This window comes from Schistocerca nitens, chromosome 7 (genome assembly GCF_023898315.1).
Source record: "Schistocerca nitens isolate TAMUIC-IGC-003100 chromosome 7, iqSchNite1.1, whole genome shotgun sequence".
NCBI classification, from domain to species: Eukaryota; Metazoa; Arthropoda; class Insecta; order Orthoptera; family Acrididae; genus Schistocerca; species Schistocerca nitens.
Genome location: NC_064620.1, coordinates 609,299,171 through 609,318,082, shown reverse-complemented (window position 1 = coordinate 609,318,082; position 18,912 = coordinate 609,299,171). Strand labels below are relative to the sequence as shown.

Below are 18,912 nucleotides of genomic sequence, written 5' to 3'. Positions count from 1 at the left end.
TACTTTTTACCATCATCATAAATCCAATTATGGATTGTCTCCTTCCCGATGTCTCGGGGTCCCTCTTTGTCGACAATTTTGCGATCTGCTACAGCTCTCAACGGAACAGCCCTCTTGAACGATGTCTTCAAGGATGTCTTGATCGCCTCCACTCATATAGCATCAAAACCGGTTTCCGCTTTTCTCCCAGTAAGACTGTCTGTGTAAATTTTTGCCGTTGTACAGAGTTTCCTCCACCTTCCTTACATCTAGGCTTTGTCGACCTTCCGTTCGCGGATGTCGCTAAATTCTTGGAACTTATGTTTGACAGAAAACTGTGCTGGTCCTCGCATGTTTCATATCTTTCGGATCGCTGTCTGTGATCCATCAACACCCTCCATGTTCTGAATGGTACCTCCTGGGGAGCGGACTGAGTGGTCCTTCTCCGCCTATATGGACTATGGAAGGATAGTTTTCTCCTCTGCACGACCGTCTAGTCTTCAGCGTGTCAACTGTGTCCACCACCGTGGATTGCGTTTAGCACCTGGAGCTTTTTACACCAGCCCTGTGGAAAGCTTTCATGCTGATACTGCTGAACCTCTACTGTCCAATCGGCGAGCTGTCCTTCTGAGTAGTCATCTGTCTTCCATGGCTGTTCATCCAGTCCATGCCTTTTTTTCGATGCCTCCTTAGTTTTAGGGTATGCAGGCCACCCTTCCTCTCAGGAGTTCTCTTTCGCCTCCACTTTCTTAAAACTGGGGGTACGGTGCTGCCTTGGCTTTGCCTCTGGACCTGCCTGCTCTGTGACCATTGTCAGCTTCCCAGGGATAATACCCCTCCTCTCGTTTATCGTCAGGCATTTGCTGCTCTATGTGCACAAATGGAGGATGCCACATTTATTTACACTGATGGCTCAAGAACATTTGGTGTTGGTAGTGCCTATATTGTTGGTTACACCTCCAATAGATTTCGGCTTCCCGACCACTGTTCGGTGTTTACTGCGGAGCTTTACGCTGTTCTCCAGGCTGTCCAATACATCTGTCGCCATAAGCGGATCCAGTATATTATATGCTCGGATTCGCTCAGCTCTCTCCTCAGCCTCCAAGCTCTTTATCCTATCCACCCTCTGGTCCACCGGATTCAGGACTGCCTCCACTTGTTCCACTTGGGGGTCGTCTCTGTGGCATTCCTCTGGATCCCAGGGCACGTTGGTATCTGCGGAAACGAGGCAGCCGATATAGCGGCCAAAGCTGCAGTCTCTCTTCCTCGACCCGCTGTTCGCATGGTTCCCTTAGCCGATCTACAAGAGCATTTTATGTCGTTGTGTTGCTCTTTTATGGCACGCACATTGGTCTACACTTCCCAAAAATAAATTACGGGAAGTGAAACCTCTTCCCTGTGCTTGGACCTCTTCCTCCCGACCTCGTCCTTAGGAGGAGATAATTTTAACTAGACTACAGATAGGGCACTGTCTTTTTAGCCATCGTCATCTTTTAAGTGGTGATCCTCTCCCGCTTTGTCCCCATTTCTCTCAACCGTCGACGGTAAGACACCTTTTACTTCAGAGCCCCTATTTTAATCCGCTACGCGCCCGTTTACAGCTGTCGCCTGATATATCTTCCATTTTAGCAGATGACATGCACTCAGTCGATCGCGTCCTGAAGTTTATCAGTGTCAGTGAGATGACTTCGGTCATTTGAAGCTCTTTTTCGGGAAAAACAACCCCCCCCCTCCCCCCCTCTTCTATGGTAGTTTTCTAAGATTTCCTTCTGTTTTTAGTTTCCCCTCTGTTTGAGTTTCAATCCCATTGCTGCTGATTTCCCATTTGGTTTTTTACCCTTCCCTAAGCCACAGAACGGTTGCTTAAGCCCTTAAAAAAAAAAAAAAAAAAAACCTAGCAAACTCCTGCCCACGTGAGCCTGCTCGAACCCTGGTTTGAAGGAGTGGTCATCTGTTCACTCACAGGGTGAATGGGCAAGGCCCGATGGACAGCCTTCACATTGGCCCTCCACCTCAAGTGACATGACTGCATTACCATCCGCCACTCATCCGGCTGTGAGGGCTGATCCACCGCTATGGATACACTAGGGAGGTGCCTCAGCAGCTGAGCCTGTGGACGAAACAAGTGCAAGGTGCCCCATGTGACTTTCCAGGTTCTCTGCCACCACCAATACATCCCCAGGCAACAGCCATGAAGGTAACAGATCATAGACAAAAATGCATTCCATTGTTTGTGAACTGAGGCCAGCTCCTCCTGTGTCTGCACACATCCTAGCAAGACTACATGAAGCAGTAAACGTAAAAGAAGAAAGAAAGGTAGATATGCAACTTACTACTGTGCTGACAAGTCACCAATGGACAATGATGCCTTAATGTGCTGTGTAGCTGGCTATTCAGAAGAAATGGAAACTGCAGTACAGACTGCCTGAATTTACACTCGCGATTAAAAACGCAAGATGATACCTCTTAAATAGAAAAACACACACAATATTTAGGAAATATACTACTAAGAAAACACAGGAAAAGCTAAATAGTTACCTTGCCACTGTGGAGATTTAAACAGGTGTCAGCTGGGACCTGACCGTGATGTTGGACATTCTAAACTAACATTCATTCCTTCTATGTTTTAGGTGTTACACTCAAATATTTTTTCCTTCTGCATTATATGGAGTCTGAGCTATTAATTTCTTCTTCTAGGCTTTCTTGTTCTTGCTGCTATGGCTATGTCATACATATATCCTCAGATTTGTCGCGGATAACCCATTGTGTTGTTTGTTTTCTTTACTATAACATAACTTTTCTCCAATCAGTTGCTCTGGGTTTATTTTATTGTGGAAACTAACAATTTATTTTTTGAAGTCCAGATTATCTTAATGTTTGTGTCAGCTACTCCCAGGTAATGCTATATGATTGTTGCTTGTGATCAATAAACAGTACATCTTTGTGTTAGTGTTCCTCAATTATCGTCTCATTACAAATAACTCTCTCTCTTCAGAATATGTGTTGTAATTCACTGATTATTTTCTCTGCATAACCTTCGATTTATTTGTTGATTTTTCTCACTAGCCCTCAAGTCTCTCAGGCCAGTACTGTTTTTTGTCTTGTGGTATTTCACTTACAGCAAGCTACACGTGCCTAACTCTTACACTGTCACTGCACTTTATTTCTTCTTTTAGGATGTTGAGAAGCCTTACAGATATACCACATTGCTGGCATGTCGTGTTGTTCAGTGTTACTGTTTATCCATAACAGAGAAAATTGGACCTTCTATGCAACATGTTTAACATGAGACAGAGGTGGATCTTCAAGGATGACACAGTATATTCTCAGGTGAAGACTTATAACAGTGATAATGACTCCAATTTCGAGATATTTAGTTTTCATGACACTAGTTTGGAACACAAAAGGAAAAGTGATGAAGTTGTGACACCTGGTAATGATGAAGAATCTTACTTCTTTGGTATTAACATATGTTTTCAATGGAGAAAACAGGAGCTACCATCTAACCTAAAATAAGACAGCACAGCATTGTCTTCCAGCTACTGGAAGCTTTAGTACTTGACTGAAGCGCAAAATAATTATTCGTGCAATACACAAATTTATTCTGACAAAAACAGTAATGGTCACATATCAGACCAAGAGAAGGTGACAGTGTTCCCACACAGGCTCTTCTTTGGTTGGTGAAACCTCTACTGAAAACATACGCAGCAACTGGTTATCAGTAGACCTAGTCAAAGAACTTTCAAAAAGAGGTCTCAAATATGTTGCTGTGCTGAAAAAAGCAAAAAGAAAAGAAGTTCTACAGCAGTTTCTAACCAATAAGAATCGAGGTGTGAAAACAACTGTTTATGGTTTTACTAAAGACATGGCACTGGTTTCCTTTGTGCCCAAAAGCCCAAAGCTGCAATACTACTCTTCTATGCACCACTCAGTTAATAATGATCCTGATTTGGATAAACCCTGAATTATCATTTTTTTTAACATGACAGAAGATGGGGACTGTCTTGACCAAAAATGTGTAAGTTATTCGTCAGGTCACAAGAAAAGGTGACAACTTTTGCCCATTTTCTTTACATTAGTGGATGTTGCTTGTGATTTGAACACTTGGGTGTTGTATGAGGCTTATCCAAGGGTAAAAGGAATGACAAGATTGTTCTTCATGGAGCAAGAGACCTTGTTGAGTGTCATATGAAGTGCAAACTTCCTACTGGGTGCGTGCCATGAGATTTGACACCATCGGAAGAATACTAAATCTTTAAGAAGAACCTCAAATAGAAAAATAATAGTTTGAAAATGAAAAATGTATGCCTTTTGCGCAGCATGTTTGAAGTGGAAAAACAAGATATCTGCATTAACAGTGTGGTATTTCAGTTTGTTTGGAGTGTTTTCGGAAGGTCTACTAGGAATTCGTGCAAGCTGAAATTGATTAAAACATGATTCAGTGTTTCGTAAGAGCACATGGTTCATCTTTTATAGTTAAAATATGGCCAAGTTTCTCCATTCATAGAATTATGGAGTGTAATAGTTGCTCTACATTGATACGCTAAGTGGTAAACTCAAAGTTGATTTCACACATAAGTTCTCATAACTGTAATTGTTTTTCCAAGTCTTTATATTGCAATTTGATAATATTGTTTCCCTTACGATAATCTGTGAGTGAGTAGACAGGTTACCAGCTGTTGTTATTTTAGCAATATATAAAATAAAAGTATACTGCAAATTTTGTTGTATTTTAGTTGGGTAAGTATTTTAAATCATGCATTGTTTAAAAACATCCCATTTCCCTCAAGGACTACGTTGAGAAGTGTAATGAACAAGAAGTCATGTAAACATATGTATTCACCAAATATTTTATATATAAAAAATAAAAAGGAGGCCGAGATACCCGTCCATGGTAATTGTATTCCTATAACATACAAAGTACTTAAGGGTTGACATGTTGTAGACTGCTTTCAGAAGCATATCCCAGTAATTTGTAAAATTTGTTTTGTGTCCTTGTTAGTGCAGTGAGTATAGTCTTCACATTCTTCATTCTGAAGTTATTTTCACTCCCCTCCACATTAGTTTGATTAAGTTATGTATTCTTTTGTTTCATTATCCATATGTTTCATTAAGCCATAAATATTATAAAGATATATGTACGTACACATGTTTGTATGTTCCACATCTCCTCCTAAACTGTTGGACCTATTTCAACTGAACTTACTGCACGTATCACTTACTGACTGGGAAGAATCACTCTGGTGATGGGAACCACATACCTACAAAGGGATGAGAGTGGGGGTGGGGGCAAAAAAAGCAGTGCAGCCAATGACGCATGCATACTCATACTTAGAATGAGAGCACTTAGTGATTTGGAGCAAACGTTACACATAATTTCAAACCTTTACGGAACTTTTTCACATTGACAGCTCTCATAAAATACTGAAAGGAAGAAAGTTTATTGCTTACTGCATTTTTGCTGTTCGTGCAGGAAAACTTCCACATGAAGCGTGACATTTTAATTTATTACTTATTTACAACTAACCCTATTCACAACACTTTTCACTTGCAGTAGCCACATATGTTGTTCAACGTAGCTACAAAATTATGTCATTGTACGACACACAGTTCAGGAGATATGATGTCAAATACTGTGATGCTTGGGAGGAGGAGGGGGGGGGGGAGTCAGTGAAGCAGCTGAGAATCTAGCATGAAAGTGATAGAGACTTCCTAGAATGTTCCTTCTAGGATGTTCAAGAATGTTCCATTATCCTGTTGTGGGGATACAGTGCAGCTCAGAGGAGTAGATATAAGCGATGGTGAGACACATGTGTCACTGTACTTTCAGAACTTGATTATAGTAGATGAAAGAAAAATGGAAGTGATAGGAAGTTAAATAAATATAAGTCAAAGTGAATTGCTAAAGCTAGTGAACAGAGTATTAAGTGGAATTTTATTATATTAAGTAACAAAGAGATCTTGCCAGTGGTGAAATTAAAAGAAGGGAACAGAAAAAACAGCAAAGAAATGAATAGATGAAGTATGAGGAGCATGTTTAACTTCACAATAGAAGAAAATGAATAGGTTGAGAGAAAACTTTAACAGATGAAAAACGAGATGAATTGGAGAAGATGATTGAATGAGACACTCAGTAAGCAGACAGACAGAAATTGATGAAGAAACAAGATTACAAAATAAATCAATTAGTGAATTTTATCAAAGAATACAATCACAAGCACATGAACAAAACATTAGTATAAGAGAAGTGCAAAGCAGAAGTAGTAGAAATTACAGTTTCACAGGAGAAGCATTCCGTTATGATCGCAATAGAGACTAGAACAGACACAAACATGTTGTCTCTGGCAAAATGGATCATGTGTGCCAGTTCTATGGTGCCAAGAGATTCAGCAGAGAAACACCAGGAATGTGTTGCATGAGTGGAAAAATGTGATTAGCACTACTGTAAATTTCTCCACCAGAATTATTTAACTACATGAGTGGAAAAACTGGAACCAGAACATTTCCTACAAAATATCAGACCATACAATACTTACTTTCAAATGACCAAATTTGGTGAACATCAGTTCAGTCCTGTGTTTTCAATAAAAGAGCAGATATAGAATTGGATCATTGTCACCATTTCCAAATAAGTCTTATAAATGTTTGCAGGTTTATTTCAGTGGTAATGAACAAATGACAGTTAATTAACATCATGCAAATACAAATATAGAGCACTGGATCAAATAGTGTAAGTGTGAAACTAATTTGAGCCGACAAAAGACTAGTTGGAGAACATGATCAGCAGTTCACTGCAACTCAAGAAAAGAGGGCTACATTTCAAATTAGGGTGCTGTTGAATAGGTAGTGTTGAATACTGTAATGGATATAAGAGTATTTTTGAGCATTCCAGAGTATTTCTGAGTGTCAAACACTAACATTTTTATGATTTCTTTAATTATTTATTTGTTCAATGTTCTTGAGTGATCTGGAATGTTGTATAATGTTCTTGAGTGATCTGTAATGTTCTAAGAAAACAAATGAAGACTAAGTGAAGCAGATCTTTCTCAGCTAGTTCAGTTATAATTCCTTCTTCTCATGAAGCTTTTTTAGTCTTTAATCCTTGTATACTTTCCCCATTACTTCTTTGGATAGAGTTTTTTCCTTATATTCGTATATATCATCTTATATCTCTTGTTTCACATTGAATTTAAAACATTTATTAAAAAATTGTTTCCATAAATGAATGCAGCTGAGTTGGGTACTTGAGCAGTGTTTGCACATTCTTACTGGCCTGGCATACTATTTAAATGATGTGGTGTGTCCAGGTGGTCACTGCTGCTTCCACTAATGCTACATATTCCACGTAGGATGTATCACAGGATTTAAAAAACTCTGATGAGTAACTGGTAGCAATGCTTCCACTTAGCATAGTACCCTTGGCCAGTGCTGTTGTTCTCTTGACTTCATTAAAGACATCTATTGTTTTTCTCCACATTGCTATCGAGATACCAATTTAGTAATTTCCTCGTCTCTTAATTTTCAACACTTCTGTTGCCAGATTAACATTCATGTGTGTATATAACTGCTGTCATGCCCGTACACCCCCCCCCCCCCTCCCTCCCCAATTCCATGTCCAACCCCAGCATTCAGCTTGGCTTTAGACTAAAGCAAGTCATTTACCTCTAGGGGGAACCCAAACTAGAAAAAAAAAACCACTCTTTGCTTGAAAAAGTCAATAAAAAACCCAACTGTATTCTCACCCCTACAGTCTGAATTGTTGACTACCTTCCATGCTGCTTGTGGCTTCTCAGGTGTACAAAACCTATTTGTGGCTTACATTTCATTGTTGATTTCCTTCTTGCACTATCCTATAGTTCAATTCTTTTATCTTGGCAGCTCGCGCATGCCCGCCCAGACGCGGGAGATTGCTGCGTTGCCAGTTGCACACGACGCACGCGCCAATAGAAGCAGCGCCATAGTATAGCATAGTTCGCAAGCTTACGTGTTGGGGGGAGCGCGCAGTTCATGAAGTAAAGCCACCACGGCCGCATTAACCCTTTCGCTGCTACAAAGACGTGCTCCCTGCATTCTGCGCTGTGCGCGATTTTGTCACTGCACTGCTTGCCTGTGCAGACACATCATGTACCGACTGCTTTGACACTCTTATCAATCAATTCCACAAAAACTATTTGGCCCAAAAATTAGATTTTTACACATCTTCTTGACTGATACCTTCCTCCCATAAATGACTTAATTTTGTTTCGATGTTCAACGCAGTTATTATGCAGCATTAAATATAGTAAACCATTGCACGAAATTTTGAAGAGTTTGCAGAGGTAAAAGTCCATAGAGTATACTTTCCGTATGGTCGATTTTAGTTGCCACAATGTTGAGAATGAAATGTGGACAAGATACCTAAATTTCATATAAAATTTACTGTATAACAATAGCTCATTTAAGTACCACATAGGTGTCGTATGTAATATTGAGAAATATTCTGTCTTTCGCGACTGTAACAAAAGTTTTATTTACACTGAGCACGTTTGGCTTTATTTTAAAGCACTTCAATCAATCAAAAGGAAGTAGACAAAATACATTAAACAAAACTGTGGACTTACAAAAACATTAGGACTTGAATATACCGTCTATCAGTGAAGTGCTCTGAGCTATGTCAAATATAATTTTTGTGTGTGGCACACACAAACATCATTTATTTGCTAAAACACTGATCTGCCAACACAAACGTTGAATATTGTGTTACCGCACCACAAAACTACGAAAGGTGACTTGGCAATGGAGGAGACAAAATACGAGGGCCGTTCAGAAAGTAACCTCCGGTTGATTTAAAAAAATACACCAAGTTAAATAAAAATATTTTAATATATACATCTTACAACTACATCTTTGCACTATTTTTCTACATAGTCTCCATAGCGATTGAGGCACTTATCGTATCTCTTCACAAGCTTTGAAATTCCTTCTGCATAAAAATCACCCGCTTGTGCCTGGAGCCAGCCTGTGACCGCATCTTTGAGCTCTTCGTCGTCATCAAACCGCTGTGACCCGAACCATTTCTTCAAATGCATGAAGAGGTGATAATCACTTGGCACCAGGTCTGGGCTGTAAGGTGGATGGTTGATAACGTCCCACTTGAAGGACTCAAGAAGGGCCGTTGTTCTGCGAGCAGAGTGAGGACGGGCGTTATCGTGCAAAAAAACAATACCGGAAGCCAGCATACCACGGCGTTTGTTCTGTATAGCCCGTCGTAACTTATTTATTGTTTCACAGTACACGTCTTGATTAATGGTCGTACCACGTTCCATGAATTCAACCAACAACACCCCTTTGGCATCCCAAAACACCGTTGCCATCAGTTTTCTGGCAGAAAAATCTTGCGAGGCTTTTCTTGGTTTGGTAGGCGAATTTGAATGTGCCCACATCTTTGATTGTTCTTTTGTCTCAGGGTTCACGTACTTAATCCAGGTTTCGTCACCGGTCACGATTCTGTTTAACAATGGTTCTCCTTCGTCCTCATAACGTGACAGAAAGTCTAATGCAGAGGCCATTCTTTGAGTTTTGTGGTGGTCGGTAAGAATTTTGGGCACGCATCGTGCACAGAACTTACGGTAGCCCAATCTTGCTGTCACTATCACGTACAAGAGAGTCTTAGAAATCTGTGGAAAACCAGTAGACAACTCCGACATTGAGAAACGTCGATTTTCACGAACTTTTGCATCAACTGTCTGAACGAGTTCGTCAGTCACCAATGATGGTCTACCACTCCTCTCTTCATCATGAACGTTTTCTCGTCCACTTTTAAATAAACGTACCCATTCACGGACAACTCCTTCACTCATAACTCTTGGTCCGTACACGGCACAAAGCTCACGATGAATAGCTGCTGCAGAATATCCTTTGGCTGTAAAAAAACCTTATGACAGCACGCACTTCACATTTGGCGGGGTTTTCTATTGCAGCACACATTTCAAACTGCCACAAAAACTAAACTAGCGCAGGTATGACGTTCACTCGACCACGGCTTGATGCCGACTGACCTGTTGAGTGCGTGAACGCACAGATGGCGTCGCTACTCCCCCCACAACCCGCACTGTGACCAATCGGAGGTTACTTTCTGAACCGCCCTCGTACTGTCCACTGAAGATGCTTCAAAAGAGAGAAACGCGTCTGGTCTAAATATAAGTCCCTTATTACAGTTGCAGAAGAGGAATATATTTCAGTACCATTGGTAAAACTGCGACTGTGGAACAAAAACAAGAAAGAGAACATCAGTACCATTGTGTATTTCCTTGATTGAAGTGCTTTAAAATAAAGCCAAACGCGTCAGGTGTAAATAATACTTTTATTACAGTCGCGAAAGACGGAATATTTCTCAATATTACATACGACACCTACGTCGTACTTAAATTAAATGAGCTATTGTTATACAGTAAATTTTATATGAAATTTAGGTATCTTGTCCACATTTCATTCTCAACATTGTGGCAACTAAAATCGACCATACGGAAAGTATACTCTATGGACTTTTACCTCTGCAAACTCTTCAAAATTTCGTGCAATGGTTTACTATATTTAATGCTGCATAATAACTGCGTTGAACATCGAAACAAAATTAAGTCATTTATGGGGGGAAGGTATCAGTCAAAAAGACGTGTAAAAAATCAAATTTTTGGGCCAAATAGTTTTTGTGAAATCGAATGATAAGTGTGTCAAAGCAGTGGGAACACCATGTGTCTGCACAGGCGAGCAGTGCAGTGATGAGAAAATCGCACACAGCGCGGAATGCGGGGAGCATGTGTCTGCAGCAGCGAAAGGGTTAATGAAGAGACAAAGCACTAGAAATTTCAAAAAATTGCATTCAAACGAATATAATTTGCGAAGTAAAATAATGAAAATATTAAGCACCGCACAAGGTTTGAACTCATAACCTTTCACGTAGCAGCCCAACACCTTAACCGTTACGCCAACGCACCTCGTCTGACTACATAACGTCATGAGGACTATAACACGTCACGCAAAATACTGACAAACACTGTTGGTATGACTATGAATTACTCACACTTCGTCGAAGTACAATAGGAAATAAACAATTACCGCTGTTCTTTATTGCAAAAAAGCGGTTCGTGAGAGTGATACAAACACCTTTCCTTGCTATCGCCTGAAGCTTGTTTGGTTTAATTAATTAATAGAATATGAAGCAATTGGTATAAAGAATGCTTTTTCCAAACTTTCTATAAAAGAATGTCTGCTATCAAGACATTGCTTTTGTTCTATTACTTTATTTATGACTGAACATTTCTAAAACTGAAGATACTCGTCCATGCTCTGCACTGCAGTCGAGATGTGGCAATGTCGTTCTCTGTTCATTGGCTGACTGTGTTTTGTGACGTCAGATGCGCAGAACGAACCTAAACTCGGCCGCCAACATAAATGACTCGCACTTTAGTGATTATAATTTAATATGAAATGGTGGGCGACTTCAAACGTTATCTAACAATCTCCCTATTTCGTGCAACATTCTCCATAATTTTTCATTAAGAAGGAATCTTTGGTCCTGAAAGCTAATGTCTATGCCTTGCCTTCTGCTATTTTGTAAAGTATAGTTTTCCACCTTTACTGTAATTTAGTTTCTGAGATCATTATAAATGTACAACTTTCATGGCGGTGGCGCCGTTTGATCCATTAGTATTGCACAGCAGTCCAGCTTTTCTCATGACATTCAATCTTAATCTTTTCAGGGAAAGAAAAGTAAAGCTTCAGATGCGTAAATTCATGGAAATGTGTAATCTAAAAAAAAGTGGGTTTGTTCAGTTAGTTGCTGATTTTGACAAATCTATTCCGTCTATGAGAAGACAAAAAGAAGAACCGGCAGAACATGCACCATTATCAAAAGAAGTCAATCTGAATGGTAAGGAACAGGGTCTGATCGTTACTTTTCGTCATACGTGGAGTTTAAATCATTGAGTCTCAATTTTTTATAATGTAATTTTGCTTACAAAATGTCATAAATGAACATCTGAAGTGTTAAATCAGGGGCTCTGTATAACTTGCCTTCATTTTGTAGTAATAATCTTGAGAAATCCAGAAAGAGATTTTTGTGGAATTTAAAGGAATTGTGATTATGGAAAAGAAATGTTGGCAGCTGCTTTATTCATTAGTAATAATGTTTTGGAACATAAATCTTGATGTGATATGCCATTTAATTCCAGGTAGACATCCTGAGACAGCCTTAATCAGTAAAAGAGACACTCATATGCACTATGCATGCACTCGCATACACATATAAGCACACGTGTACACACACACACACACACACACACACACACACACACACACACACACACACACACAAAATCAAGCACACCTCATGCAAACACAACCACCAACTCCAACATCTCAGGCCAGAATGCCATTACTCACGAAGGTTTTGGACAAAAGCTATATGTGAGCATCTTTTAAGCATGCCTGACTGCAACATGATGTATCTTCTTCATGGTAAGAAGCAGTCTGTCTTTCCCTACATTGTTGATTCATTATTTTCATAGCTTTTCCTAAGTCATTACTGGAGTATGCCGAGATTGTTTCGTGGGTGGGAAAGAGCAAATTCAAACATCTCCACAACATTTTAAAAGCTACGTCTGTTCTGTGTGTGATGCCAAAGGCAAACATGTCACGCAGTTTGGCCAGCCTTTACTGTGTGTGTGTGTTTGGCAAAGCTGGTATGCTTGAACTGGGGGCTGGACAGCGGTAATAATTCTCTGTAAACATACACTCTTTGCATACCCTGGTGAAGACCACTGAGTGCAATAATGGAATACACTGATTCACAGGAAATTGGGATCTTAGTTCAACTCTAAACAGTAACGATGTTACAAACCCTATATGAAGCCCCCCCCCCCCCCCCTTCAATCTCAGTGTTGGGTACATGATGATTTGTTGGCTGCATACTGATGGGGTGGTGGCTATTGAAATTTTGTTATCAAAGCAGCTTTTTTAGAACCAAATACATTTCAGTTGTTTTAGGCTTTCTCAGGTTTACGAAACAGGGACAGAATTCACTTTAAATTTCACTGTTGCTTGGGGGAGCACACCATTTACCATTGTATCAAATGAAAACACTTCTTACAAATAGTTGTGCCATCTGTGACCAGTAACACCAACTGGTGAAAGAGGGCTTTTGATAATCAATAGAGCTCCACTCAGAATGTATTTCTAACAGTTACAAAGAAGCGGGTGTTGTCAATAATGTTTTTACAACCATAAAAATAGTACAAGATTTCATTTGAATAGGTTTTATTCCTTCTTTGTAGAAAAAGAGGACTTCCAGTGCATGGCCAATAGTCTGAAGTTGGTGAATTTTCTAAGAACACAGATCCAGAGCATAAAATGCCAAGTGCGCTGCTGCAGTGGTTAGGACTCTTGACTTGCATTCTGGAGGATGGCACTTCATATATTCATCCAGCTGTTTAGATTGTCCATTGTTTTTGTAAATCAGCTAAAAGTTCCAGGATTGGTACCTTTGAAAATGACACAACTCATTTTCTTCCCTACCCATCCTCCAACTTGAGTGTGTACTTCTGTGTAGTGCTCTCATCAGTTACAGGATGTTAAACCAGCTCCTCCTCCTCCTCCTCCTCCTCCTCCTCTTCCTCCTCCTGCCAGAGCACAGAGTAATATGCGAGTATGCAGCATTGATGGAGCTTCATCAAATTATCATCTATAGCAGCAATGTTGTCTCATGCATAGATTTAATATGCATTGATATTAAAGAGCTAAAAGAAGAAAGTAAAAGGGACTGTATTGCTGATTTGTAGGATAAAATGAAGAAGATTGGCAACAAGCTTTGCTGAATGGCTACAGTTGTGTGGCTGGTTTCAAATAATTTATGATGAAGCTGTCCATTCCAAGTCCAATGCACTACTTCAAATGCTAGCACCAAGGAGAGATAGCATTATCATTTCAAGGGTTGGCTATCTGTGGGAAATACAAACTAATCACCAACTAGTCAACTACCCCTTGCACATGACCAAACAAGAGCATAATATTTTTGGTTGGACACTTTATCTGGAGTCTAACAACATTTGAAGAAAAAAAAAAAAAATACCAAAAATGACTCGAAGCAAATTACATATTCAGAAGTAAAGACAGGTTATCATATTAAAAAGTTCTCTCTGTGTTTTGCTACATATTTTGCTTCTGTGATAAACCCATCTTAGGGGAAAGATTCCTCAACTCAGACCCTGTCAACACAAACTAGCATGAACACATGCACCTGAAATTTTTCATGCAAATGTGGATCTTTGCTAATGTCGGCAGTCCCCTTCACTCCACCTTCAAAAGTGACAGTCATAGCTGCAGTAGGACTCATTGTCTCAGCCATACAGGCTTATTGAGAGCAAATGAGCCTACTTGAACCATCTCAAAAGACTCCCTCATTTCAACCAAGGAAATATCAGATGAAAGCGACAGAACACAAAAATGCCAGGTCCAATGGCATGAGACCATAGTTTTCTTTTTTTCTTTTTGAGTAAAAAATAGAGCACCTTACAGATAATAGTGACACTGAAGTCAGCTAGAGAGAACCAGTAGTAGAAAAGCTAACAAGAATTAAAGGATTTGGAAATGCGGCAGCCTGTTGCCCATGTTATTTGATCTTTATGTGAATAATTTAGGAGTAAAGGGGACCACTTACCAAATCGTAGAAATGTTGAGTCATCGATGTTCTCACAAAAGAGAAAAGTAAAGAAAACTTTGCTGGCTTTTGGACAAATCCTTTAACAAGCTAGGGTATGGAAGGGTTGATGGACTGCCCCCCCCCCCCCCCCCCCTCCTTACACACACACACACACACACACACACACACACACACACACACACACCTGCGCAGCTACAGTGTGTCATCTGAACACACTATGCTGCGATGGTTGCAGTTCATTGTGTGGACTGGGATGGAATGCGGGAGGGAGAGGCAGCGAGGTGCAAGGGTTAGGAATGCGACGCGCTGTCACTGTACCCAGTGAGTTCATGTGACACAAGATGACAGTAATGATATGGTGGTATGGATTGGGAGGGGGTAAAAGGACAGAGGAAGGGGCGACTGGACTGCTCTGTAGGAGATGTGGGTGCAGTGGATTAGCAGAGATTGTGACCAGGAGGTTTACAGGAGTGAAGGATGTGTTGCAAAGATAACTCTAGACTGTGTAACTCATAAAATCTGGTATTGTGCCATTCAGATGGTACAGTTTGTAATGCAACTGTTGAACGTGTTGCGGTGAGCAGCATGTTCCACTACTGAATGATCAGCTCTTTTCTTGGCTATATTTTGGCAATGCCTATTCATCTTGGTGGACAGCTGGCTGGTGGTCATGCTGACACAGTGCTGTGCAGAAACTACAGCAGAGGTGGTGTATGACATAACTGCTTTCAGAAGTGGTTCTGCCTCTTATGGGATAGGATAAGCCTTTGAAGGGATTAGAGCGGGATGGGCTGGGTAAACCAGGCAGATCTCATTTGGCCTTCCACAAGGTAAGGTTGTGGGAGAGGCATATGGACCAGGATGTTGTATAGGTTGGATGGATAGTGGAATGCCATTTTAGGAAGGGTGGAAAGGATCTTGATGGGATGGTCCTCTTTCTTGGGCATGATGATCGGTAGTCGAAGCCCTGGCAAAGGACATGATTGAGTTGCTGTAGTCCAGGATGATGATGTGTGGTCAGGAGCGCATTCTACAGATGGTTTGTAAGGGTAATGTGAGGATGAGGAATGTGTGAGGATATGGCACAGGAAATCTGTTTGCAGACTAGGTTTGGGGGTTAGTGCCTGTCTGTGAAGGCTTTTGTGAGACCTTCAGCATACTGGGCAGCAGTATTCTCATCATTGTAGACATGCTGTCTACAGGTGGCCAGACTAAATGGGAGCAATTATTTGGTGTGGAATAGGTGACAGCTGTCAAAATGCAGTTCGAGTCTGCTGTTGGTGGTTAGTCGGCTTGATATGGATAGAGGTATGTGTGGAGCCATGAAAGAGGTTGAGGTCAAGTGTTGAGGTTGCAGAAGAATGAGGATAAGGTACAGATCTTGAAGATATCAATTAATCTGAACCACACAAGGGAATTGGTGTTTTGGGAGGCCAGGAAGGTTCCTTCTAGATGGCCCATAAACAAGTCAGCATAGGAGGTCCTATGGAGGTGCCCATGACTGTACACCACAGATTTATTTATATATCTTCCCATCTAAGGAGAAATAGCTGTGTGTGAGAATGTAATTGAAAGGAGTTTAAGGAATGAGATAGAGGGTTTGGAGTTGGAAGGGTATTAGGAGAGCTAGTGTACATAGCAGCAAGGTTATGGACTTGAGGGATGTTGGTGTGTAGAAAGATTGCATCAGCAGTGACGAGTAGGGATCCAGGTGGTTATGGGGCGGGGATGGAAGAGTGTCGATGAAGGATGTGGTTGTATCTTTGATATGAGAGACTAATTAGTTAAGAGCCAAGATTCTTTCAGTGGGAACACAGGGAACCTATTGAGACATCCTGCATTGTTGGGGCTGTGAATTTTGTGAGCCTGTAGAATGTGGGTGTGTGAGGGATTGTTTAGATGACAACTATAGTCGAGAACAGAGTTGACCACCCAGTGGCGGAATGCACTGCTGAGTACAACGTGCTTGAGTTCAGTGGCTGCTTCAAATCCATGCCGTCTGGATCCTTCCCTTCAACACCAGCTTTTCTGAACTACACGGATGGGAGTTACATTTGCAACACATCCTTCAGTCCTGTAATACTGCTGGCCTCAATGTCCACTAACACACTGCACCCAGACCCTGTTCCGTCTCTCCTTTCTCTGCCTGTCTTCCCTCCAAGCGCACATCTCCATGTCATCATCATCATCATCATCATCATCATCACCACCATCACCATCACCATCACCGTGCTACATGTGCCTCATGTCCTGTGTGTGTGTGTGTGTGTGTGTGTGTGTGTGATTATTATTTTTTATCCATATTTGCTTTTAGTAGTTTAGTACATGTGCTGAAGACTGTGATCTTGGTCCCCTAAAATAGTTCTGTCATAATCAAGATCGTACTTGGATTCCTTATTGCATTTTGTGTGAGCTGATATGCCACCTCCACCAATCTCAGTGTCAGTTGAATTCTATGTTTCAACCATTTTCCATCAGTTTATCAGAACAGGGTGGAAATCAGTTTGAACATACTTGATGGAAAAGCTGATGTAAGATTTCAAATATGCTCTAAGTAATCCACTAAGGGGAATTGTGCTTTGTTTACTGCAGTACCAATACATTTAATTTTATGATACTTAATTGTGCTTTATTGTTTCCTGTAGCCGAGGACAAGATTTTAAATGTATCAGCCAATATAGAATTCCTTATGTTAAAATAGCTTTTTAAGCACACATTTAAGTAACTTCCTGGCAGATTAAAACTGTGTGCTCAGGTTCGAGTCTCGGTCCGGCACACAGTGTTAATCTACCAGTAAGTTTCATATCAGTGCACACACTGCTGCAGAGTGAAATCTCATTCTGGACACATTTAAGTACATTTCACAGAAAATTAGAAAAATTCATTCAGGTAAAGCTACTTCCTTTCAGCAGAATCTGATGCTATGTAACTTCTTAGCAGTGAATCCAAACACCTTTAGACTAAGATTTCAGACTAGTTCCTATACGCAGATCTTACCCTGTACAATTCATTGTCAATTCCAGAATGAGCATAATATATAGGATAGTAAAAAAGTTGCTTGATATGCTTACCACCTATTATGCGGTAGTTATTTGAGTAAGATCATTTAAGAGTTCATAAGCAATGTTAAAGGTGTCATCCAACTGTAGAGCTGGGAGCCATTTTTCATTATATTGAACTAGTCAGTCTATATACAGGTTGAAGTGAAATTCGTGCATTCGGGCTTCACAGCATGAATCCTCACATGCCAGCAATAAAAAAAAAAAAAAAAAAAAAAAAAAAAAACACCTCTCGGGCGAGTACATCTGGCAGAAAAAGGACGTTAAAGAGTGGCAATCTGGCAGCACTGTAACCACATGTAAGGTAACTACCTCTTGTCAGCACACATTAGTCGTGCTGTACAGTTGGTGTAATGGATAGTTTTCGGTTAACATGCAGTAATCGTCACCATGCCAAATGAAGCAATGATTCCTTTTATAGCCAGCAATAGCTTTGCTCATTCACTGTGACAAAGTAAATCTGTGACGCCAACACATCAGCCCTCCTGTTTTTTGGAACTGGGTGCACCGGGTATTTGAGGGACCTTGCACTGTACTTGTCTGGAAGTTCTTGTAAAGGTTGCTGGTGCAGGAATGAGCTGCTCCTGTTCTGCAGATGTCACTTGGTGTCCTCTATGTTCCAGTGCAGTGATGTGAGATTAGTGAGGAGTGCACCTGTAGGTGTATGCAAGTTTGAGCTGCTCTGTAGGAACTATATCCTTCTTGCTGCCATTATCAATTTTGAAATTGTGGTTTTCTGTTGAAACTACCCGATATGATCCAGAGTACGGAGAAATGAGTGATTTGAGTGATTTGCACACTGCACCATCACTGAGCCACACGTGGTACTTTTGTACAGGTCTGTGCTGAATGTTCCTCATTCTGGCACTGAGTTGTTGTGCGAATTGTGTACATAGCTCTGGAACAACTGAGTGGGAGGAAACTGGCATGATTAATTCTCCCAAAACCAGCGGCTGCTCCCCATTGACTAATTGTGCAGAGGATTATTGTATGCCTTCCTTCACCCTCAGTCTCAGTCCGACCATGACCAGAGGCAGTTCTTTGGTCCACAATTTTGCATTACACGTTAGGACAGTTTTGAGCATGTGGTAGAATTACTCTTGTTTGCAGCTGCACAGCAGTAAAAGTTTGTGGAAAAGTTGACTTTCAAATTGCCTCCCACAATCTGTGATCACGTTT

At 40.7% G+C, this 18,912-nt stretch overlaps 1 protein-coding gene across 1 annotated transcript in view; it reads left to right on the top strand.

The window, feature by feature from the left end:
* LOC126195336 (origin recognition complex subunit 6) overlaps window positions 1-18,912 on the top strand; it is a 98,212-nt gene that overhangs the window by 59,512 nt on the left and 19,788 nt on the right. Inside the window, exon 5 of the mRNA XM_049933910.1 lies at window positions 11,718-11,887. Coding sequence (XP_049789867.1) covers window positions 11,718-11,887 — 170 coding nt within the window. The remainder of the gene's footprint in view (window positions 1-11,717; window positions 11,888-18,912) is intronic.